The sequence below is a fragment of the Myxine glutinosa genome, chromosome 2 (assembly GCF_964187855.1).
Source record: "Myxine glutinosa chromosome 2, kmMyxGlut1.1, whole genome shotgun sequence".
Lineage (NCBI taxonomy): Eukaryota > Metazoa > Chordata > Myxini > Myxiniformes > Myxinidae > Myxine > Myxine glutinosa.
In genome coordinates this window covers 157,062,220-157,086,742 of record NC_136262.1, presented here as the reverse complement: position 1 = coordinate 157,086,742, position 24,523 = coordinate 157,062,220, and the positions used below count along the sequence as shown (strand labels likewise).

Here is a 24,523-nt window from a genome sequence, read left to right as displayed (position 1 = left end):
AACAGACTGCCCAGATATGTAGATATATAGATAAATGACTGTACCCGAGTTGCCGTTTTGTCATGGTTTACAGCAATCATAATAAAATTAACAATTGAAGTTGAAAAAAAATGATCCCAAAAAAATTCTTTAAAAAAACAAAAAATAAATTGAAAATTTTTCAAAAAAATTACCGTTAGGACATACCGACGGGAGAGATACGTACATACCAGAAGTTTGGTACGATTTCACAAACGTTTGAGGGAGTAGTTCAGTGACAACACAGGACAACACAACACAACCCATCACAACACAACACAGACACTGCACAGATATATATATATATATATATATATATATTATATATATATATATATATATATATATATATATATATATATATATATATATATATATATATATATATATATTCTATATATTCTATATATTCTATATATATATATATAGTTACGGTCCGCGGTTAAGGATGTTATGTTTGCCGAGCGGATGGCACCGCGACCTAACAGTTTCCCCGATTCACCCGAACGTTGGCCGTATCGCGCCACAGATATTCAATATGGAAAACTCTAAAGCGACCGAATGTAAAGAGGAAGAAGAAGACGTACAGAAGAGTAACGGGATTTATTATTTACACACACAAGCAAAAGGAGCAGTCACGGTTATGTACAGGGAACATTGAAAAAGCAGGTGACACATTGAAATTACTAGCTTAACTATACAAGCTTAACTTATTCCCTGGACAGAACAAACAGAACAAACTCACGTACATGAATGGGGAATTGCAGAGTGGATTGGCTGGAAGGAGGTGTGTGGCTGGAGGGGGGGGGAAGGCACGGAGCTGGCTGGAGCTTGATCCCGCACGGGACGTCGGGCTGGACCTCGACGGCCGCTGATGCCACCGATCCTGTCGTGTGCGCGGGATCACGGGTCGGAGCTGCTTGGTGGGGCCGACGCGCTGGTGGGGGGTCTGGCGTGACGGGTTCTCTCCTCTCTCTTTCTTGGTCCAACCACTCTTTCTCTCTCTCTTGGCCCAATCACTTCTCACCACCGACGACTCAACGCAACCACTGACCACTCAACGCAACCACTGACGACCAACCCAGCTCTGACCAAAACCACACAACTCAGCTCTCTCCAACTCTTGCGCGCGCGCCTTTATAGCGCCTCCGGCGATTAAGCCGCCGGCCTTCAGGACACGCCCATCGGTGTGCTCACCTCGGCCCTGGTTGGTCGCGCGACCCTCTGGCTCCGCCCTTGATGACGACGGGTGGGCACGCCTTTCTTCCCCGACCCGAGCACATGTTCAATGGTGGTTTTGGAGCGAAAACAACCCACAGCTGTAACAAACTGGCAACCTGCCCAGTGCAGTTGGCAATGGAGACTTGGAGGGGATGTAATTGGCAGATTGAGGCTTGGCCATGACGAAAGGGGAAATGGAGGTTTTTGGGAATGGGAATGAAGAATGAAGGGAATCTATCTTTTTCACTTGGTGCAATGGAGTGTCATTTTAATGGAAGACGAGGCCTTACCCTAAAACACATAATAAGGATATAAACTACTGAACAGGGATATTATAGTGTCCTTCAATGTATGCTTTATGGAATTAACTACTGGGACGCCCTTTTGACCTTTATACACACTGGAGCAAGGAGGGCTCAGAATAAAGCAATAATAATAATACACACAATAAAAAAACACAATCCTCATTTCCGCAACACTGCACCCTCCTCCTCTTAGGCACGGCCCGGGCCTATAACTTTAATTTAGTGTGACACGTAGGTGTAGTTCCCTCTACTTTTAACCTGACCCTGAGTGCGACAGTCTTAAAACATAATACAGATGTCCCGCTGCTCCATTGCACCCTACCTAACAGACTCACGCCCACAGCTAACCGAAATGCGGAATGGTCTTCAAACTATACACTGACGGTGGGGAGCATTATTTACAGTGACGCTACTTTATTTGCAAAACGTAACCCAGGACCTGTGATTGTTCTTTCTGGGGGGGAGGCAGTCTGTTCTGCATCGACGCACCATGAAAGCACCCAAAACGCACCAATACACCCTCAAGCACCAATCGGTGCACAGTCATCACTGTTCAATGAATAAAAATAAAAACAACAACCCCTAACCCTGCAGGTGGTCTCTTGCTCTTCGGCTCCCTCTGCTGGCTATTATTATGTTCTTCCTGATGTTGTCATCTTCCTTTGCTGGCGGCCTATTTGTATTAAAACTTGCACCCAACGTGTCCATTTTTATTTATTTATGGCCCACAGGGGCCGACTAGTGTGGTTCACCTGTGGGGCATCGGTGCCCTGTGGCCAAGGTCCGCCAGCAAGATTTCGGGCCTTCATGGCCGGTTCCAGCAGAGGGGCCATGCCCCAACCCATGGGGTCCATAAGTGGTGCTCGGCCACAGACATGTGGTCCATAATGTGGTGCATCGATGCAGACAGCTGGTTCTGGGAGTTCCGGGCGCACAATGGCCGACTCACGCACGCTCCCCTCGGCGCCCAATGGCGCACAGGTCCTCATGTGGGAGACAAAAGGGGATAAAGACAGATGAGCGAGGGGTAAGGTCACAAGGGTACACATCAAACGAGGCAATGCAAGGCGAAATGCGTACGGAGAGTCAAGTGAGAAAGCTCGTCCCTACCGTACGTCACTCCCCCCCCCCCCCCGTCCCCCCGTCCCCCCGTCACCTACTCTACCCTTGCCCTTACCCCATATTTACAAAATCTACACATTTACAAATTCGTCACTACTGTCACGTCTTCCCCATATTTCTTCTATACCAAATTCGTCACCACAATCCCTCTAGCCAAAATTTGCCATCACCCAATTCGTCATCAATCCTCATAAGGAGGAAGAGATGGAACATCAGCACAATGTCACACCCACGTCATGATGCGTCTCACATTCCAAACATCTGCACAATAAAAATAATAAAACATGGCATGGTGTGGAGTTACGTCACCTCAGGTGAATGGATGTAGATGGTGCGAGGAGATTTCAATCCTAACTATCCTCTAAATGACTTTAACACACTTTACACTACCCGGGGTCTTTCCCTGCCAAACCATTGGCAATCTTACCCTATGTGGTTTTAAAAACCAATTCCCATTGACCAAACTGTGGTGCTTCTCAATTTGGGGTCTCACTCCCCCGATTCAACTCCCTGTGCCCTTGCACAATTTCTGGGCTGAGACGTGTAGCTCTCCCAGCAGGTCTACCCGCCTGCACACCTCCACCACTGCAGTTGCCACCCGAGCTTACCTAGCTCCTCACCCTAACCTATCTAATTGGGGAAGGCCCCTCCTGGCTCTGTCACCCCTCGGTGCCCTCTGGCACTGGGCTACCCGGGTCCGTCCTCCGGATCCTCGGGCCCCATCCACAACAACTCTACCGGCTCCCAGAGCCCACCTGCGGCCTCACCTGGCCGACATCCTCACAGTGGTGGAGTGCCTAAACCAACTACACACACTAACAGGCTACACGCCCAGGCATTTCCACAACACTAATGCACCCATCCAAACATCATTCTTTCACCCGCACCACAGATGCCAATATCCAACCACAATTTACCTATACCCTCTACCTAACACTTACACTACCCGCCCCGGGTATTTGTGATGGGGGTCCACTCTTCCCCCATTCACACCTTCGCACCATCCACTCCACTCCATAGTTTCCACCATACTCACTCCACGACCATCCATTCCAATACTCCATATATCCCACACTACCATTTATTCCACACAACCATTCTCCATTCACCTGTAGTTGCACACCTGTGCAATCTTACACCTGGTGCCACCTGCACCCTCCTCCTCTTCCTGGACCATTTGGTCAGCACAATACTCATCACCATCACTCACTCAAACACTGCTCCATACACCTGTTCAGTTGCACACCTGTGCAATCATACCTGTTCCTTACACACGGCATCATCTAATCTACCTGGTGCCCTGCTAACTTAGTGCTCCCCGTCTTCGCTTTAAACTAAGCACATACCACATCATTATCATCCACACTAACCTACCTGCATCCCCACTACAGGTATCAGTCACTACCTAACCTTAACGTTACCTAATGTCAATCTCCTAGGTCCCTATCATTATATCCTAACCCACCCGGGCTAGTTTTCACTGCCATAAATCCCATAAATCTAGTGCTCCTTTGCCCCCGCTGTGAGGGATGACAGAGTTGCCATCCCACCACATCGGGCATCTCCCACTACCAATTTGGCTCGTCCAAATTCCAACCAATCAAAAATTTTCCAATTACTGCCAATTCTATTCACTTTTCTAAATTTCGGATCAAAACCACTTTCACTATTATCATCATCACAGTCCGCTATATCCTAGCCTCGGTGCGTCATGACATTATTAAACTCGGCTTCGTAAAGCCGAGCAATGAATTCGGGTGGTTTGGTCGCCTGCAGGTTGAATCCGTCCAGCTTTCGGTTCAAGGGAGGTGGTTTGGTCGGGCCGAGATTCCACGCACCATCTCGGCGCGGTACCTTGCGGTCCCGGGCCCGATGACCGAGGCTCGCTCGTTCGGAACCCCGTCCCCGCAAGGGGGCACCGTCCGCTTCCTCCCACTCGCCCTTGAACCGGACCGGACGCCTCGCCCGACAAGGCCCGGACTCGACCGTGCAGGGCGGGGCCAAGCCCGAATCGGCAACGACGCTTCGAAGAGAAGCGACGCCGCATCGATCCGCGCTGGGCCTCGCATCCAACAAAGGGCTCCTCGCACCGAGCGCCCGCTATCCGTCGCCCTAGCTGCTAACCCGGTCAACGTCGATGCTTCACCTGCATGCTCACACGCATACGCTACCCCTTTCACCCTCACCGAGCTCGGTGCTACAACGCCGTCCATACATTCCACCAACGCTCTCCCCGTTACACACCACACCTCTCGTGCACACTCGCCGTTCGCACACTCCCTTAACACACCTCACGCACCGTCTTGCGCACTCTCCCTCGGTACGTACTCCGTACCACTCACCACCATGGGCGTGCACCCTTGCATCCACCCACTAACGCGCTCACATGGGCTCTTCCACACCTGCGCCATGACCAACTCAGGTGTGCTTCCTCGCACACCCTCAACCATTCCAAGCGTGCATTCTCGCACCCGCTCCACCACCAACTCACTCTCCGGGTCACTCTCACCCTCGCACGTACACTCCGTATCGCTCTCACTCCCTGTGTCACACTCCGTACACCCCGACGTGCATTCTCGCTCGCACTCGGTATCACACTCGCGCTTCGTAATACGCTCACCCCTTGACGCACACTTTTTTTTCACACGCGTGCCATTTCCACTCACACGGGACCCTTTACCAATGCCCGGGTGCCATATCGATCCCAATTGCGCGACTATTCTCTTCGTGCCAAACCCCCTTCTACAAAATCTACCCGCACAATATACAGCACGACTCACCTGGGGGATCCTTTTCTCCACGCGCACCTGCAAACTCTTTATTTGGGTAGTGAGCATATCATCATGATTTGAGCAGGGACTTTGTACATACTCCATCTTTTCCTCCCGCCGCGAGTGGTTTTCTAAGTCCCCGGTCTCTTCAATTTCAATGCCCACTTCCACTTTTTCTTTACTCACCTCGACGACCGTTGGCTTTAATAAAATTCCCTCTACCTCATCGGTCGCCGGCTTTTCCAAACCCCGTGTCGCGATTTCTACCCCCGTCATTGTACCCGCGCTTTTCTCCGCTTCGTTCAACCAGTGCTTCTCGACCCGCGTTACCTCGTCGTGCACCCCTGGGACCCTTTCGCCCAACCTGCGGTCTGTGTCCCTCTCCGCTTCCCTTACTTCATATGCGACTCTGTCCCTCGCCAGTCCCTCATTATCGGCCCTCATTTCGTTCGTTATTGCTTCAATTTGGTTTCCCAATCGCTCACCCCTAGCATCCATCCGGTTCCCCATTTGTCCCATTTTGGCTTCTAGCCTGTCTATACTGTCGTTCTTTTTCTGTACTTCTGCCATGAAATGGGCCATGAAGGCTCGCATGTACCCTGGCATCTCTGGCTCGGCTGCCGCGACCACGGGCGCGGCTAAATTTGGTGCCGCAATAACCATGTGCGCGAGGACGCCATTTTGTGCGCCTGATACCTCCTCAACCACATTGCCATTGCCCTCTTCCACATACATTTCCCCGAGGTCCTGGGTTGATTCTACCCCCTCTATCTCTCCCACCGACATCCCGTCGCCTTGACCAGCCATGGCGCGATTTCAAAATTCGGGTTTTGTAAAACAAAACAAATTTCGGCCGCTCCAAATTTTGACCAAATTTTTTCTTTTAGATGTTTTAAAAATTTGGTTTGGGCCTCGAATCTCACTCCCAGACACCAATTGTTACGGTCCGCGGTTAAGGATGTTATGTTTGCCGAGCGGATGGCACCGCGACCTAACAGTTTCCCCGATTCACCCGATTCACCCGAACGTTGGCCGTATCGCGCCACAGATATTCAATATGGAAAACTCTAAAGCGACCGAATGTAAAGAGGAAGAAGAAGACGTACAGAAGAGTAACGGGATTTATTATTTACACACACAAGCAAAAGGAGCAGTCACGGTTATGTACAGGGAACATTGAAAAAGCAGGTGACACAGTGAAAATTACTAGCTTAACTATACAAGCTTAACTTATTCCCTGGACAGAACAAACAGAACAAACTCACGTACACGAATGGGGAATTGCAGAGTGGATTGGCTGGAAGGAGGTGTGTGGCTGGAGGGGGGGGAAGGCACGGAGCTGGCTGGAGCTTGATCCCGCACGGGACGTCGGGCTGGACCTCGACGGCCGCTGATGCCACCGATCCTGTCGTGTGCGCGGGATCACGGGTCGGAGCTGCTTGGTGGGGCCGACGCGCTGGTGGGGGGTCTGGCGTGACGGGTTCTCTCCTCTCTCTTTCTTGGTCCAACCACTCTTTCTCTCTCTCTTGGCCCAATCACTTCTCACCACCGACGACTCAACGCAACCACTGACCACTCAACGCAACCACTGACGACCAACCCAGCTCTGACCAAAACCACACAACTCAGCTCTCTCCAACTTCTTGCGCACGCGCCTTTATAGCGCCTCCGGCGATTAAGCCGCCGGCCTTCAGGACACGCCCATCGGTGTGCTCACCTCGGCCCTGGTTGGTCGCGCGACCCTCTGGCTCCGCCCTTGATGACGACGGGCGGGCACGCCTTTCTTCCCCGACCCGAGCACATGTTCAATGGTGGTTTTGGAGCGAAAACAACCCACAGCTGTAACAAACTGGCAAACTGCCCAGTGCAGTTGGCAATGGAGACTTGGAGGGGATGTAATTGGCAGATTGAGGCTTGGCCATGACGAAAGGGGAAATGGAGGTTTTTGGGAATGGGAATGAAGAATGAAGGGAATCTATCTTTTTCACTTGGTGCAATGGAGTGTCATTTTAATGGAAGACAAGGCCTTACCCTAAAACACATAATAAGGATATAAACTACTGAACAGGGACATTATAGTGTCCTTCAATGTATGCTTTATGGAATTAACTACCGGGACGCCCTTTTGGACTTTATAAACACTGGAGCAAGGAGGGCTCAGAATAAAGCAATAATAATAATACACACAATTAAAAAAACACAATCCTCATTTCCGCAACAATATATATATATATATATATATATATATATATATATATATATATATATAGATATATATCTTCTATATATAAAGGAGGAGTGTGTGTGTGTGTGTGTGTGTGTGTGTGTGTGTGTGTGTGTGTGTGTGTGTGTGTGTGTGTGTGTGTGTGTGTGTGTCTGTCTGGATGTCCGCTTATAACTCAAGAACTACACATTGGAGAAAAGTTTTAGACACAGATTCGGAATCAGCATAAAATCCTGGTGGTTATAGGCTACGTTTTATTTTAATATCAATGGTTTAAAAAACCGCGCCAGCTGCAATTCCATGGTGTAGTTTGTGGCGGCGCTATTGCCCCTTTCCGAGCCCGCGGTTGCGCGTACGTACAGTATACTGTACGTACATATTTATATTTTTTTAATGTGCTTTTTATTTTATTTTAAATTGTTTTTTAGCTTATTTTATTGTTAATTTATGTACTATTGTATTTATTTTAAATATATTTTTAAAGAAAACAAATGTTTTCACGTCTGTGGGAGTGACGTAAAGTCGCACATAATGACAAAATGCGCGCCATTTTTTCGCGCCAAGAACGAATAAACGGTAGTTCAGATTTTATTCGAATTCGAATTCCATTAAATTTCAACTGTTGGAAACAATAATTATTTCAACTGTTGGCAATTGAAATAATTATTGTTTCCACCAGTTGAAATTTAATGGAATTCGAATTCGAATAAAATCTCAACCCCCCAAAAAAACGTCGCGTTTTAAAATTATGACGTCATCAGCGTATTTCGGAACGTTAATTTTTCAACTTCATATTCGGAATCAGTACGTCCCAGAACAACTACAGCACACCTTAAATGTTTAAAAAACCTTCGGGTTTTAAAATTATGACGTCATCAGCGTATTTCGTAACGTTAATTTTTCAACTTTGCCGACAATGACTTCCGACTTCCGGGTTCGGAATGCGGGACCAATGCCATTTGACAGGGAATAAAAAATAAATGCGACATTCAATTGACGACAATGACTTCCGACTTGACTCCCCCCTCCCCCTCCCCCTCCCCTCCCCCCTCCACCCTAACCCCTCCCCTTCTCCCCTCCCCCTCCCCCTACCCCCCTCCCCCTTTCTCCCTCGTCCCTCCCCCTCCACTCCCCCTCCCCCCTCCCCTCCCCCCTCCCCTCCCCCTCCCTTCCCCCCATGGCCCTCCCTTTCCCCCCTGCCCCGTCCCCTCCCCCCTCCCCCTCCCCCCCTCCCCTCCCACTCCCCTCCCCCTGCCTTCCCCCCATGGCCCTCCCTTTCCCCCCTGCCCCATCTCCTCCCCCTCCCCTCCCCCCTACCCCCTCCACCCTAACCCCTCCCCTTCTCCCCTCCTCCTCCACTCCCCTCCCCCTCCCCCCTCCACCCTAACCCCTCCCCTTCTCCCCTCCCCCTCCCCCTCCCCCTTCCCCCTACCCCTTCCCCCTCCCCCCTTTCTCCCTCCCCCTCCCCCTCCCACCCCCCCTCCCTTCCCCCTCCCCCTCCCCCTCCCCCTCCCCCTCCCCCTCCCCCTCCACTCCCACTCCCCTCCCCCTGCCTTCCCCCCATGGCCCTCCCTTTCCCCCCTGCCCCGTCTCCTCCCCCTCCCCTCCCCCCTACCCCCTCCCCTTCTCCCCTCTCCCCCCTTGCACCTCCCCCTCCCCCTCCCCCTCCCCCCTCCCCCTCCCCTCCCCCCTCCCCCTCCCCTCACCCCCTTCCCCTCCCCCCTTTCTCCATCCCCCTCCCCCTCCCCTCCCCCCTCCCCTCTCCCCTTTCTCCCTCCCCCTCCCCACTCCCCCCTCCCCTCCCCCTCCCTTCCCCCCATGCCCCTCCCTTTCCCCCCTATCCCCTCCCCTCCCCCTCCCCCTCCACCCTACCCCCTCCCCTTCTCCCCTCCCCCTCCCCCTCCCCTCCCCCTCCCATCCCTCCCCCTCCCATCCCTCCCCCTCCCCATCACCCCCTCTTCTCTCCTCTCCTCCTCCCCCTCCCCCCTCTTCTCCCCTCCCCCCTCTTTCCCCTCCCCCCCTCTTCTCCCCTCTCCCCCTCTTCTCCCCTCCCCACCCTCTCCTCCCCGCCCCCCCCCGTTCCCCTCCCCTCCCCTTCCCCCTCCCCTCCCTTCCCCCGTCCGGCAATGCCGGGTACTTCCCATGGCCAGCTGTACGTGGGCTGCTCGAGGGTTGGAAAACCAAGCAATCTTTATGTCTTGGCACCAAGTAAGAAAACCAGAAATGTTGTATACCAAGAGGTTTTGAGAAATTGACAATTGACAAAACGTCATGGAGGAAATGTACTGTGATATTGCTCTGAAATATCCATGTTCTTTTCATCATATATTTGTCTTATTCTTATTCAACCCGGGCGAAGCCGGGTACCTCAGCTAGTAGATATATATATATATATATATATATATATATATATATATATATATATATATATATATATATATATATATATATATATATATATATATATATATATATATATATATATATATATATATATATATATATGCATACCTGTGCAGTGTCTCTGTTGTGTTGTCTTTTCACTGAACTACTCCCTGAAACTTTTGTGAATTTGTACAAAACTTCCAGTCTGCACCTACCTCTTCCATGTGTATGTCTTAAGGGTTTTAAAATGTCAGGAAGACCCCGGATAGATCAGCATTTAGTCGCCAAGTTCAGACGCAGCATGGCACATCCTATATATGAAGCAATATGGCTGATTGCCTCATACATTGATCAAATGTTATCTGATTCTAATTCCATAACAGAAGATCCCCCAATCTCTTGCAGGTTGTCACACCTCGTGCTTCTCATGCACAGGCAGCAAAGCGACAATGTGCTCGGTGTGCCGAGCCGGCTTGCGAAAGGATGCTGATGGACTGTGTTCAGCACAGCCGAATCCATGTCCCAAAGGGCAGTTTGAAGAAACAGTGACGGGAGAATGCCACCCATGTCACTCGGTGTGTGCTACATGTGACGGCGACACGGCACAAAACTGCTTGAGCTGTGGTGATGAATCCGTGATGTACAGTGAGTACAGGGGCCGGGGAGCCATTCTTAGAGCTAAGCATGAAGAAGAGATTTTTGTGTTCAAGAAACAAGGTAGTGTTCTGGGCCCTGTGCTTTTTCTGGTCTTCATCATTGATCTCTCCAACTCTCTGGAAAATCCTCTCTATCTTTTCTCTATCTGATGACTCTACTCTCTGCCGCTCCATTCCTCATCCCTCAGATCGGCAGTCTGCAGCCTCCTCACTCTCTGCAGACCCGGACAAAATCACAGACTGGTCAAACAAGTGGAACATGTCTTTCAATCCTGACAAATCTCACACTCTTACGATGTCTCTCCGAAAAGACCGACTGGACAACCCTCCCATCCACTTTCTGAATAATCCTCTCCAAGAAGTTCTGTCACTCAAGCTTTTGGGTCTCACTATCTGCCATGATCTTTCCTGGGAAAACCACATTTCCAATCTGGCCTTCAAAGCCAGTCGCCGACTGGGCATCCTCCGTCGTTCGAAGGTCTTCCTTGGCACACCTGAGCTCCTCATTACATACAAGGCTTTCATCCGCAGCTCAATGGAATACTGCTCTCCCCTCTGGGCTGGTGCTCCTGCCTCACACCTAGCTCGGCTTCTGTAGAAACCAAAGCTTTCAGAATCATTGGAATCTCCCGCGATGAAGCCAACTCCGAGGGCCTTTCACTTATTCACCGCAGGCAGGTTGGTGGTCTTTCCGTCTTCTGCCGACTCCTCTCCAGCCTTCCCCCCCCCCCCCCCCCCCAGCTCTCTCTGGGCTCTGTCCCCCAAATATTCCTACAGGTCACACAAGATCTGCAAGCAACCCTCTTATGGTTAAACGGCCAAAATCAAGACTCTGCACACCTTCACTCTTTCATTCCTCTTTACTCCCGCCTCTGAAACAAACTCCCTCACTCTCTTCAATCCCACTCCTCCCTCCAGGTCTTTAAAACAGCTGTTCACCACCATCTCTTATCTTCCCCCATCCAAAACCTTGATCTTTTCTACCCCCGTTAACTCACCCCAGATCCACTTTTTTAAAATATGGACTTCTTTCCTGGAAGTCCGAGCAGTGTCCATGTGTTTTTTTTTTTTTACCTCTCCCACCTCCCACCCCCTTCCCATGCCTCCTCCCCCCAAGCCCTCTCCCTCCCACAGATCTCCCGATGCCCCCAGCTCTCCATCTTGTCTCCCGCTCCCTTTATCATATGTTTTATGTGTCAGCTTGTCTTTTTGTGATCAATGTTAGCTTGCATTCCATGGAATAATTAACATTCTCCTCGAACACCACATTTCAAAACTGTCAATCTTCTTCCTTTCTTTATTTTTCATTGTCCGTGACTCATGTCCATATGTTGCAACTGGAAAACCAGAACATTCACCGGCCTCCTCTTGGTTTGTTTTGTCACATCTTTGTCTTTCGAGATATTTGTCTATCCTGACATAGCTGGTCTACACAACATTAAACGTCGATTAATTTATCATTCACATTCTCCACTCACTTCAATCCTTGCATCTTGGAAAATCAAACTTTCCATGATTTCCAGGAAATCGTCTCCCGATGTGTCGATCTCTCAGTTGACAAGGTTTTAGTATTTTTTTTAGGTTTAAATAGACCAGATTTTTTTTTCTTCACTTTTCATCTTCAGTGTCTGCAGCAGCTTCATCAGGTCCTCTTTACTTTCTGCCAACACGGTGTTATCATCAGCATCCCTCAGATTGTTGATGCATCTTCCTCCAATCCTGATTCCAGCCTCTATGTCATCCAAGTTTGATTTCCTCATGATTTAATCACGATACAGATCGAACAAGTAAGGGGAGAGAATACACCCTGTTTAACCCATTTTACAATTCCAATCCATTTGTTCTCCTACTTTGTTCTTACTGGAGCTTCTTGTTTCGGGTACAGGCTTCAGGTATCAGACATATCAGGTGCTCAAATTTCCACCTACCATTGAAGATGTGTCAATAACCTTATTCAAATGTATATTTGCAGGACAATTCTCTGATATTATCAATTTACTCTGCTTTATCTTGTCTGCAGATCGTACTTGCCTTGACTCCTGTCCCATTGGCCACTTCCACGAAGTAGGCAAGGATGATCCCTGGAACGCTGAATGCAGGTCGTGTCACCGCACCTGTTCATCTTGTCATGGCCCAACAGACGGAGATTGTGAGGACTGCCAGGACTGGGCCTTCACACTTCTGGAGTCTTGCTTGGTGTCGTGCCCTGCAGGGTATGCTGATAATATTTGTATTTGCCATTTGTTTTGTCTCTTCTTCCTTTCTTTCCTCTTTTACCGAGGATGGCAAATAGGGCACAAAAAGGATTCTGGACTCTGTTTTTAACCTGGTGTGCTGATAACTGCCCCACTCTGTGAAAAGTTACATTATTGTAAGCAATAGATGTCATCTTAGAAATTCTCATACCTGAGTTCATCCACATGGACAACAGATGTACTAACAGTAATATCTTCCTTGGCAGCTATTTTGAAACTGATAATCCACGCCGCTGTGAAAAATGCGACACTCCTTGTCGCACTTGTTCTGGGCCGGGCCCGAATGAGTGCATGTCATGTGCGGAGGACTCCTGGCTTTTGGAAGGAGAACTGCGCTGTGATGGTGCTTGTCCCAAATTTGGCTACTTTGCGGCCGATGCGCAAACATGCCGTCGGTGTCATCCGAGCTGCAGGAGTTGTCATGGTGAGTGACATGCTTGAGGAAAGTCCAGCAGAAAAGGCTAATGGTATCATCATTCATTTTCATCTTCTTCATGTTCTTATTACTTGCAAAATCGAAGATTTTCAACTATATTGGTTGGTCTTGTGCGTTATTCTGTCTGTCTGGTTGTCTGTCTGTCAATTGCCGACAGGTCACAATTTTTAAACCGACCTTCACGAAACTTCACCAGATTGTAGAGTTGGTCATGAGGAAGAAGCCTATTGATGTTGAGGCTGAAGGTCAAAGGTCATCCTGATGACTAATTTCTAAAATTGTCATTTTTCATCCAATTGACTTGAAAATTGAACAGCATTTGCATATTGGGTTACTAAATAGGGAAACCAACTACTTTTGAGGTCAACAGGTCAAAGGTCAACTCAAGGTCAAACTTCCAAAATCATCAATTTCCATCTGAAAAATCATCAATTTTCATCCGATTGATTTTAAAAGTAAACAGCATTTGCATATTGAGTCACTGGATTGGGAAACCAACTACTTTTGAGGTTAACATGTCAAAGGTCAACTCAAGGTCAAACTTCCAAAATCAATTTTCATCCGATTGATTTGAAAATTAAACAGCATTTGCATGTTGTCACTGGATTGGGAAACCAACTATTTTCAGGTCAAAAGTTCAAAGGTCAAATCAAGGTCAAACTTCCAAAATCATCAATTTCCATCTGAAAAATCATCAATTTTCATTCGATTGATTTGAAAATTAAACAGCATTTGCATATTAAGTCACTGGATTGGCAAACCAACTATTTTAGGTCAAAAATTCAAAGGCCAACTCAAGGTCAAACTTCCAAAATCATCAATTTCCATCTGAAAAATCATCAATTTTCATCCGATTGATTTGAAAATTAAACAGCATTTGCATATTGAGTCACTGGATTGGGAAACCAACTATTTTCAGGTCAAAAATTCAAAGGTCAACTCAAGGTCAAACTTCCAAAATCATCAATTTCCATCTGAAAAATCATCAATTTTCATCCGATTGATTTGTAAATTAAACAGCATTTGCATATTGAGTCACTGGATTGGGAAACCAACTATTTTCATGTCAAAAGTTCAAAGGTCAGGTCAAGGTCAAACTTCCAAAATCATCAATTTCCATCTGAAAAATCATCAATTTTCATCCGATTGACTTGATAATTAAACAGCAATTGCATAGTACCTCACTGAATTGGGAAACCATCTATATTAAGGTCAAAATTCAACTTAAGGTCAAACTTCTAATATCATCAATTTTCATCTGAAAAATCATCAATTTTAATCCGATTGACCCGAGCTTTGATTAAGATCATCAATTTTAATCTTAATGAAATGGACAATTTGATGTATCCATGGCAACTTTTTTTTGGTGGGGGGGAGAGGGGTGGGGAGAGAGTGGTGGATTTTGCAAGTATCGTGCTCTGCATGACGTCTTCTTGTTTTTGGTCATTTACTGTCCCATGTTTTATTAACCCTTTCTTCTTGCAGCACACTTTAAATGGTGACTTTAATGCATGTCTTGGCCTTGCATGACTTTATTCAGGGAAACTAGTACCCGTAATTCATCTTTGATTTTCAGTTCACCTGAAAGTTAATTCAGCTAACCTCTTTTTCTCCTTTCTTTAGTTCTCAAATGACTGACGTTTCTTCATCTCACACTGTGATGAACTTGGGTGTGATATATGGCACAGATTGGACAAATGGCATTTTCTCTGGACCTTGTGTGAAAATGTTTGAAGGGTTTTTTTTATTGAGCAACCAAGTGTTGCACCTCTTGCTTTCTAGGTGTGAGTCCACGTGATTGTGAGAGCTGTGATAAGGGAGCCAAGTTAAGCAATGACATCTGCTATCCAATGTGCAAGGAGACCTATTATTACACTGATGAGGTCAGTTGGTTTCGTACCCGTCTCACACTGAAGCTATATTGGTGGGTTGCATAAGGGGTCGGAGGGGGAGGGGATTTGCTCTGGTTGGCCAGTTTGTCCTTACCATCTGAGCACCTACCTCGTGATGCTGGGATCTCACGTTAACTTTCTGTAAACTTAACATCCTCTCTATACAAGTGCATTGATGACTTATTATATTTGTCCTGCATATAATATATGCACAAGGCCCTCCATGAGTCTTCATTTAGAGAAAGAAAGATCAAATGTTCCACCACAATGACGTAATGACATGTGTGAAATCGTAATGACATGTTAATGAGGGTAGAAAGGATCATGGTTTAGGAATGGGAAGGAAGAATGAGATTGAAGAGGATGTGAAGTCGATTCCACAGGCGGGCGAAAGAAAGATGAACAAATGAGTGAAAATGAGCAGTGGTCCTAGATTTAGGTAGTTTCACCAGGACTGGGTTGATAGTGGACCATGTGAGCCCTGCAGGAACCTGGGGGGACAAAGCAGGGAAAGAGCGGAGGGTGCAAGACCAGAAAGGAGGCAGCAGAAGATAGAGAGACCACCAACCTGTCTGCGATGGTGAAGTGATAAGCGCATAGACTCGGCTTCATTGCAGGAGATTCCAATAATCTTGAAGGCCTTGGTTTCCACACCGTCAAACTGAGCAAGATGTGAGGCAGTGGATTCAGCCCAGAAGGGAGAGCTGTGCTCCATCAAGTTGCGGATGAAAGCCTTGTATGTAGGTAGGAGTTCAGGTGAACCTCCTCAAGAGGATTGTTTAACTTTAGAAAGTAGATAGTAGTGTTTGCCAGAAGGTCCTTTTGGACAGAGATAGTGAGAGTGTGAGATTTGTCAGGATTGGAAGACATATTCTAAGTTTTTGACCAGCTTGCGATATTTTTTAAGGTCTGAAGAGAAGGAAGAGGCTGCTGCCTACCAGTCTGAAGGATGAGGGATGTCATGGCAGAAGTTAGAACTATCAGCAAACAGATAAAGGGGATTTTCCAGAGTCGGAGAGATAAAATTGATGAAGATCAGGAATAGGACTGGGCCCAGAATATTGTCTTGTGGCACTCCAGTCTTGACAGGGAAAGGAGATGATAGAATGCCATTAATACCACACGTTACCTCCGTGTGCAGAGAATGTCAGTGAGCCATGTGTAAGGTTTTCCACGGCACCATTATATATATCTGAGTGTGCCGGATGGACATGTCATATGCGAGAGAGAAAATACGCTCAATATCAGTGGATATTGAGCGATAATCTTTAAATTCTTCCTGTTGTTAGTTCATGGTCTTTAACATTAGTTCAGTATGGTACAGTTAACCATAGTAAACTACTTTACCACAGTTGTTTCTACAGTTTGCTGTACCATACACTTTTTCAAACAGGGAAAATAATATTTATCCAATTGTAGTCTGGCAAGGTCTGTTAGCTAGTTACCCCGTGCATGTGAAGTGAAAAGCGGGGCTAAGGTGGTGTAAAAGACGCTGCATCAATGGCGGTAAACATGCGGAATATTTTTTCTACAAACTTTAAAATCCTTCCTTTATTTCAATTGAATTAGGCACTTGATCACCTTTTTGATGCTTTCCAACCATTTCCATTTAGTAGTACGGCACATTTTACATCATCTCTACCAATGGAATTTGCTGCTCATAGACCCCGCCCATGTCCGTGTTTCTCAAGACAGCACGGAGTAATGTGTTCTATGACGTCTCTCGTTAATTACTGTTAGGCTGGCTAACATTCTAGTCTAAATTGTAGTTCATGGAGGAGTCATGCTCATTCAACCGTGCCCCTCTCTCTCTTCTCCACAATTCTTCTTTCCATGGCAACCCTATCCTCTCCACCATCATCCAGGGGGCGTGTGAGCAATGTGACTCAGCATGCCGACGCTGCGATGGGCCCGGTAGTGATAACTGCCTATCGTGTGAGTATGGGCAGGCTCTCAACATGTCATCGCATCAATGCAAGGACTGCTGCCCTCTTGATGATACCAACTCAAAGCATAATGACGACTGCTGTCACTGTCACCAAGGATATGGTCAGTAATAATGTAGCTTTTGCCAACTTCATATTCACCAATTCTTGCACAAATACAATAAAATAATTTGCCACCTCAAACAAACATTAAACACACAATAATCTCTCTCTTTTTCTTTGTTATTCTCTTGTGTTCTCTCTTTCTCGTCATGCAAGGTCCTTTCTTGTTAAATTGAGCTTCTCAAGGTTTACCAAGGCTTTTGTCCATAGTTCAGTGGAATATAGTTCTCTCCTATAAGAAGCAGAGGCACAGACAGGATCCGTTGCTGTCCATTTGAGAACAGACAGGATCCGTTGCTGTCCATTTGAGAACAGACAGGATCCGTTGCTGTCCATTTGAGAACAGACAGGATCCGTTGCTGTCCATTTGAGAACAGACAGGATCCGTTGCTGTCCATTTGAGAACAGACAGGATCCATTGCTGTCCATTTGAGAACAGACAGGAGCCGTTGCTGTCCATTTGAGGACAGACAGGGTCCGTTGCTGTCCATTTGAGAACAGACAGGATCCGGTGCTGTTCATTTGAGAACAGACAGGATCCATTGCTGTCCATTTGAGAACAGACAGGATCTGTTGCTGTCCATTTGAGAACAGACAGGATCTGTTGCTGTCCATTTGAGAACAGACAGGATCCGTTGCTGTCCATTTGAGAACAGACAGGATCTGTTGCTGTCCATTTGAGAACAGACAGGATCCGTTGCTGTCCATTTGAGAACAGACAGGATCCGTTGCTGTCCATTTGAGAACAGACAGGATCCGTTGCTGTCCATTTGAGAACAGACAGGATCCGTTGCTGTCCATTTGAGAACAGACAGGATCCGTTGCTGTCCATTTGAGAACAGACAGGATCCGTTGCTGTCCATTTGAGAACAGACAGGATCTGTTGCTGTCCATTTGAGAACAGACAGGATCTGTTGCTGTCCATTTGAGAACAGACAGGATCCGTTGCTGTCCATTTGAGAACAGACAGGATCCGTTGCTGTCCATTTGAGAACAGACAGGATCCGTTGCTGTCCATTTGAGAACAGACAGGATCCGTTGCTGTCCATTTGAGAACAGACAGGATCCGTTGCTGTCCATTTGAGAACAGACAGGATCCGTTGCTGTCCATTTGAGAACAGACAGGATCCGTTGCTGTCCATTTGAGAACAGACAGGATCCGTTGCTGTCCATTTGAGAACAGACAGGATCTGTTGCTGTCCATTTGAGACAGATTGTGGCCTATTTTCTACTGCCTCATCAAATAACCCCCTACTAGTTTACCTTCCAAACTCCAGGCCAAATGCTCATCTCAACTCTTATTTCTCTTGCCTGTGGGATTAGTACAATCTGAGTTGTTGTTTTTTTTTTTTTTTTTGTATACAAGATCGAGGCTCGTGTAAGAGCTAACATTAATGACAAAAAAAAGAAAAAAAAGAAGAAAAAAAACGGACCCAAAGACGAAATAAAGGGAGCGAGAGACAAGATGGGAAGAGAGGGGGAAGCACACGAGTACAACATTTGAGAGCAGGGACATCGGGAGATCAGTGGGAGGTAGTTGGTTGTTGGTACAATTCTACTCTTCCCTCCAGGGCCTCAAGTTGGCAGCTCATTGCCATCTCATATCATCTTCCATTCCCACCCATTATCTTTGTTTCGAACTTGTTTTCTCACAACAATCTCTCTTTTTCTCTTTTTCTCTTTTTCTCTTTATTCATCAATCTGCTTATTTGTGTCCATTTTATCCCTTCCACCCTAATGTCAGTATGTTTTACTCTTCAATCCTGTGTCACCATCGTTGCTCCTCCATACACCTCGATTTTAACTTCCAAAAGACACCTTGTGATATTTGACTGCAATACAATGGAAGCATCAGTCATTGTGGTGACCAGTGCACATATTCACGAGTATAAGGATTACATGATACAATGTATATCAAAGGTGTGATTTAATTTGCCAGAGTTGAAGGAAATGCCTTTGGCCGAGTGAACTCACCGAGACACCTGTAAGTTTTAACGGGGTACAAATATTCACCTGTTAGTTAACCGTGCTGCGTGGGTTGTCCTTTTTTGATACTACTACCTGTAGGAATGCTTGAGCCTTTTCCCACCCTTTTTGCAGACCACTGTGTGCCAGCACCACCACCAATTGACGGTGGCCCTTTCCTCGACCAGTTTGTAGAAAGTATGGTCGAACCATCTAATTTCCCTCCGGTGCTGCTCATCCTGCTGCTTGCATTGCTCATTCTGGGTGTGGGTGCACTTACCACTTTGCTTCTGTACATGCGATCTCACCGCCGACTCTGTTGGGCATCACGTCACACGTACCAGAAGCTGGAAGGCAGAGAAACACCACGGTATGAGGCACACCGCGAGTGCGTGTGGCTGCGAGGGAGCACAGCCGGAGATGTGGGTTTGGAAACCGAGTCCTCATTGCCTCGAAGGGGAACGCATTTTGATGAGGATGGTCACGATGATGAGGATGACATTGTATACACGGGACGAGATGGAACTATTTACCGCAAGTATGGGCTAGGTAATGGCTGTGAGTCTGACGACAGTGCAAATGAAGAGGATGCTCTTTTCACTAGGCCTAACAAGCCATCACTCGACGGTCCATCTGTATTATGAGTCAGTACCTGGTTTTCAGGGCTCACGGTGTAAAATACTGGAGTGGATTGAGAGGGTAAATGATGGACCATGAAATGCAACCTGAAGATCTTCAACTTTTCACCTAAAATTCATCCTTTTCAACACCTCACCAAAGTAAATAAATAACAGGGCCTGCAGAATCCACAATTTGAGGATTGTCGACATCCTGGGTGACGTGAAAATCTGTTAAGATATGGAAGTTGTACAGTACTTGTAGAAACGTGTCTGGCGTCTTCAAGCAGCGTCTATGGATTGTCCTTCGCTGTTATTGTAACACATCTTCACAACTTTTTCTCATTTCGACGGCATTGTTGCATCGTTCGAAAAAAAAAAAGTTTATTTATTAAGCAAAACAAGATTTCATATTTGTCTTACTTTCCAGGCCGCATCCAGTCTTTATTGTCGTAAAAGTATTTCTTACTATCAATCTGAAAACAAATTGCTTGTGTTATCCTAATGGTTATATTCAAACCTCACTTGATCTGCATTTGCTTCATAAAGTGTAAGAATTCTTTGAGTATGTATGAGATAACTGTTTGACTTGCAGCTGAGTGTGAGATTAACACATGAATCTGAGAAGCAAATGTAGATGTCACATCTCCTGAAATTGTTGTTGTTGTTGTTGTGGATAGGTATTTAAGCGGTCACTCCATTTAGTCCTCAGTGTTTGGATCATCAGATGCATTACTTTTTGAAATGTGTTCATATCCAAACACATAACTCATGATGCTTGGGATTCCAGATTCAAATCCCCAACACTGCGTTGACTCCTCGTTTTGTTGCCTCCTAGTTTTTGTAAAGGTAAGTTGATGTTCCCTTTATGGCCTTGTTCCAAGACAACTACTTATTTAACAGCCACACTTATTCTCACCTCCTCATGGAGTTAGACAGGTGGGAGGTTTTGGCGAAAATCTTTCATAAACTGGTTGGGCAGGCCTGACGTTCGACGGAAAGTGGCAGGAATTTGGAGTTTGTTCAGTGCCGACAATAATTTGACTACTCTTTGCACAGACACTGTGGGACCTTTAACGTCCACCAGCTAATACTTGCAGATGGAACACCCGGTTTAACATCCATCCGAGAGACGATGAACTTGTTAATACAGTGCCCTGCCTGAGAAGCACCGATCCAAACGTTTACCGGCAGGTTGAGAATCAAACCCAAACTAGACAGGCCAAAGGTAAATGTGTCAGATGAGTGGACAAAGGCCTTCTATGCTGTAAGAAGTTCAGATTATATATATATATATATAACTTTATAGTTCAGATTATATATATATATATATATACTATATAAGAGAGCCATTGGTCTGTCTGTCTGTGTGTCACTATTTTTCTCAGAGATGGCTGAACAGATCTTCGTCAAACTTTCAGAGGTTCATCACTGGGAGTATTTTAGGCTAAATTTTTTTTTTTTTTAACAAAAGATTGTTTTTTGGGGATTTAAAAAAAAATCGCTTTATTGTGCCTAAGCCTTTTTGATTAATGACACTTATATATTAAAAACACCTCACAGCCACAAAACACGAAATTAAAAACACCTCACAGCCACGAAATTAAAAACACCTCACAGCCACGTGATTTAAAAACACCTCACCACCACGTCATTTTACACCTCACCTCCACATAATGCAAAATACCTCACCACCACGTGATTCAAAACCACCACCACGTTATTAAAAACACTTCACAACCACGGAAATAAAAGTTTCAGGGAGTAGTTCAGTGACAACAGACACTGCCCAGATATGTAGATATATAGATAAATAAACCTGAAAATCGCAAAGCCAGAACCAGAATTATTTATTTGGTCTGGGAAGCCCATGCGAGGTTTCTTCTTCTTCAGCCTCTCACAACCCTGGGTGAACATACGATCTTTAAAAAAAAAAGTTGGAATTTTGCCAAATCTGTTTTATTAGTTTGTTAATATACCTCAGCCATTGACAAATCTGGAACTAAGTCTTTATAAGTTCATCAAATACTGACACCGCGAATGACATTCGCTGAGCTAAATGTTGATATCTCTTCTGAGGTAAAAAAAAAAAACAAAAAAAAAAACTTTTAAAGCATTATACGTATCAAACGATACATTTTATGAAAACGGGAAACCTAATACACACTTTGGTGGTTTTAAAATGACAGAATATGTCTTTATTAGTAAAAAAAAAAATGAACATTGAAGACGACGCTGCTAAAAAAATACACCACTCTAACGCATAACCACGAGTTTAAACTACATTTACAACAAATATAAAAACTATTTTCATATCACAATGTTAAATCTATATATATAAAACACAGTTTGTGTGTGTGTGTGTGTGTGTGTGTGTGTGTGTGTGTGTGTGTGTGTGTGTGTGTGTGTGTGTGTGTGTGTGTGTGTGTGTGTGTGTGTGTGTGTGTGTGTATATATATGTGTGTGTATATATGTGTGTGTAATGTTACCGATAGACTCCTAAACGGAGAGGCTCAAGTACTTGATATTTGGCACAGACATGGCCATTGAGCCTGGGAAGAACATGGCTGACCTAAAAATTTATTTCATAATATGTTTTTACCATATTTTTATCTCAGCGCGAAATATTATGACCGGAATCTGACCGGAAGCAGAGCAGCGCGCTGATTCGCTCAGAGCGATCACGTGATGTTCGTTGCCGCCATTAACTCAGTTACGCGTTCGCACGTACTTCAGAGCGATTGCGTTTTTGCCGGGTACTTCTGCATGATTAGCATTTAGCATGTTTCACATAGATTTGTTTTCAGCGAGCAGAAGTACCCGGCATTGTAGGAATAATATATCGATAGTGCCGTGTAGGGCGGAGTGATGCCGCTGTGGGAGGAACCGAGCAAGGTCGCTGTGGGCGGGACCGAGCGAGGTCGCTGTGGGCGGGCCCGGGCGAGATCGCTGTGGGCGGGGCCGAGAGAGGTTGCTGTGGGCGGGGCCGAGCGAGGTCTGCGTTAGTGCGTTGCCGACTTGCCGTTGCCGTTGCCTGGTATAAAAAGATGGTGCTTGATGCTCTCTGCGTCAAGATACGGACTTGATGTCCGTATCTTTACAACAGACATTCCAATGATGATGATGATAAATGTAATACCACTCAAGGAAGGCCCACAACTCAAGAGAGTGGAAAAAAACAATAAAATGAACAAAAATATGGGGAAGGAGAAGCAACCATCAGAAGAATGACAGAAAATCATTTCCCTTAAATGTACCGTGTTCACCAACTCGCACGACCAGATACAGGACACCAAAATAATTTCCCTTACACATATCGTGTCCACCAACCAGCAAGACCATACCACTTACCTCTGGATCAAACTGTATTGCAAATATTCAAACGGTTTTTACATGCTGCCGTCTCCTAGCAACCAATGAAATTTTTCAAAAATATTGTAGCTTCACTTTTCACGGAGTATGAGCGTTCTATATATTTTCAATTCAGTGCGCCCGACTCGCTGACGTACTTGATTTGTGGCATAGACATGGCCATTGGGCCTTCACGGTGTAATTTGTGCGAGGCTTTTGTCCGAGTGAGCTTGAGTCGAGAGGGCGAATGTACGGGTTGGGAATGTACGGGTCTCCCTTCCCCCGCCCGGCAACGCCGGTACTGGAGGGCGTCACAGGATCGGTGAGTCTCCAAAAGCCGCTTCGTGCTGTTGCGAAGATTCTGGACGATGTCGCGATTGTTGTGCTGCTCTCCGACCATGAGAACTGCAACGTCATTGTTGACTGACCCTCCCCCTCCCCTCCCCTCCCCCTCCCCCTCCCCCCTCTTCTCCCTCACGTTTATACACGGAATGCCGGGTACTTCCCCCCCCCTCTTCTCCCCTCCCCCCCCCCTCTTCTCCCTCCCCCCCCCCTCTCCTCCCCTCCCCCCCGTTCCCCTCCCCTCATCTTCCCCCTCCCCTCCCCTCCCCCGTCCGGCAATGCCGGGTACTTCTGCTAGTATAGAATATATAGAAGATAATGTTAAAAAAAAAATGAGCCCTATCTTCCAATGGTAAAAAAAATCCTTCCTGATCTGGATCCTGGATCGGGAATAATATCCTGAGCTTCACCAAAAACGAATCAATTCTTCCTTATGCCAAGGGCAATCATCCCACCAACTTTCATCCAAATCCGTTCAGAACTTTTCCAGATATCTTGTTCACAAACACACGAACACACACACACGGACACGAGTGAATGCATTACTCCCTGGCGGGAGTAACAAACACACATTCGCATAAATAAATACAAAACAATCACCAGACATTTGAACACAAATAATAAAACGATTCTGGAAGCGGTTGAAGTTGGTCGTGATGCTTCTTCTTCTTCCTGAACGGCATCATACTTAACTCAGAAACGTGATGAATGGCACATTCACCAGCATATATTAAATGAAAAGGTAAAATGATGATTTGACATTTGTGATGGATTCTGATTTGGATGTAATTGTTTTTCCATTATATTTTCTCTCATTTCAAATATGTTAATGTTTCTTTTTGGCTTGAGCAACGCTGGGTACTCCAGCTATAAACGCTTTTATACTTTACTCAGGGTACAAATACAAATAACTTT

The 24,523-nt window shown here is 46.2% G+C and overlaps 1 protein-coding gene across 2 annotated transcripts in view; it reads left to right on the top strand.

Annotated features, from left to right (window-relative positions):
* The window catches only part of LOC137421140 (proprotein convertase subtilisin/kexin type 5), a 172,006-nt gene that overhangs the window by 128,488 nt on the left and 18,995 nt on the right, over positions 1 to 24,523 (top strand). Inside the window, exons 11-16 of one of the 2 annotated variants that reach the window (XM_068106886.2) lie at positions 10,452 to 10,691; positions 12,723 to 12,915; positions 13,164 to 13,381; positions 15,176 to 15,276; positions 17,151 to 17,334; positions 19,434 to 20,739. In XM_068106886.2, the coding sequence (XP_067962987.2) occupies positions 10,452 to 10,691; positions 12,723 to 12,915; positions 13,164 to 13,381; positions 15,176 to 15,276; positions 17,151 to 17,334; positions 19,434 to 19,942 (1,445 nt within the window). In that variant the 3' untranslated portion in view covers positions 19,943 to 20,739. Of the gene's footprint in view, positions 1 to 10,451; positions 10,692 to 12,722; positions 12,916 to 13,163; positions 13,382 to 15,175; positions 15,277 to 17,150; positions 17,335 to 19,433; positions 20,740 to 24,523 lie in introns of those variants that run through there. The other variant, XR_010983262.2, reaches the window with a different exon arrangement.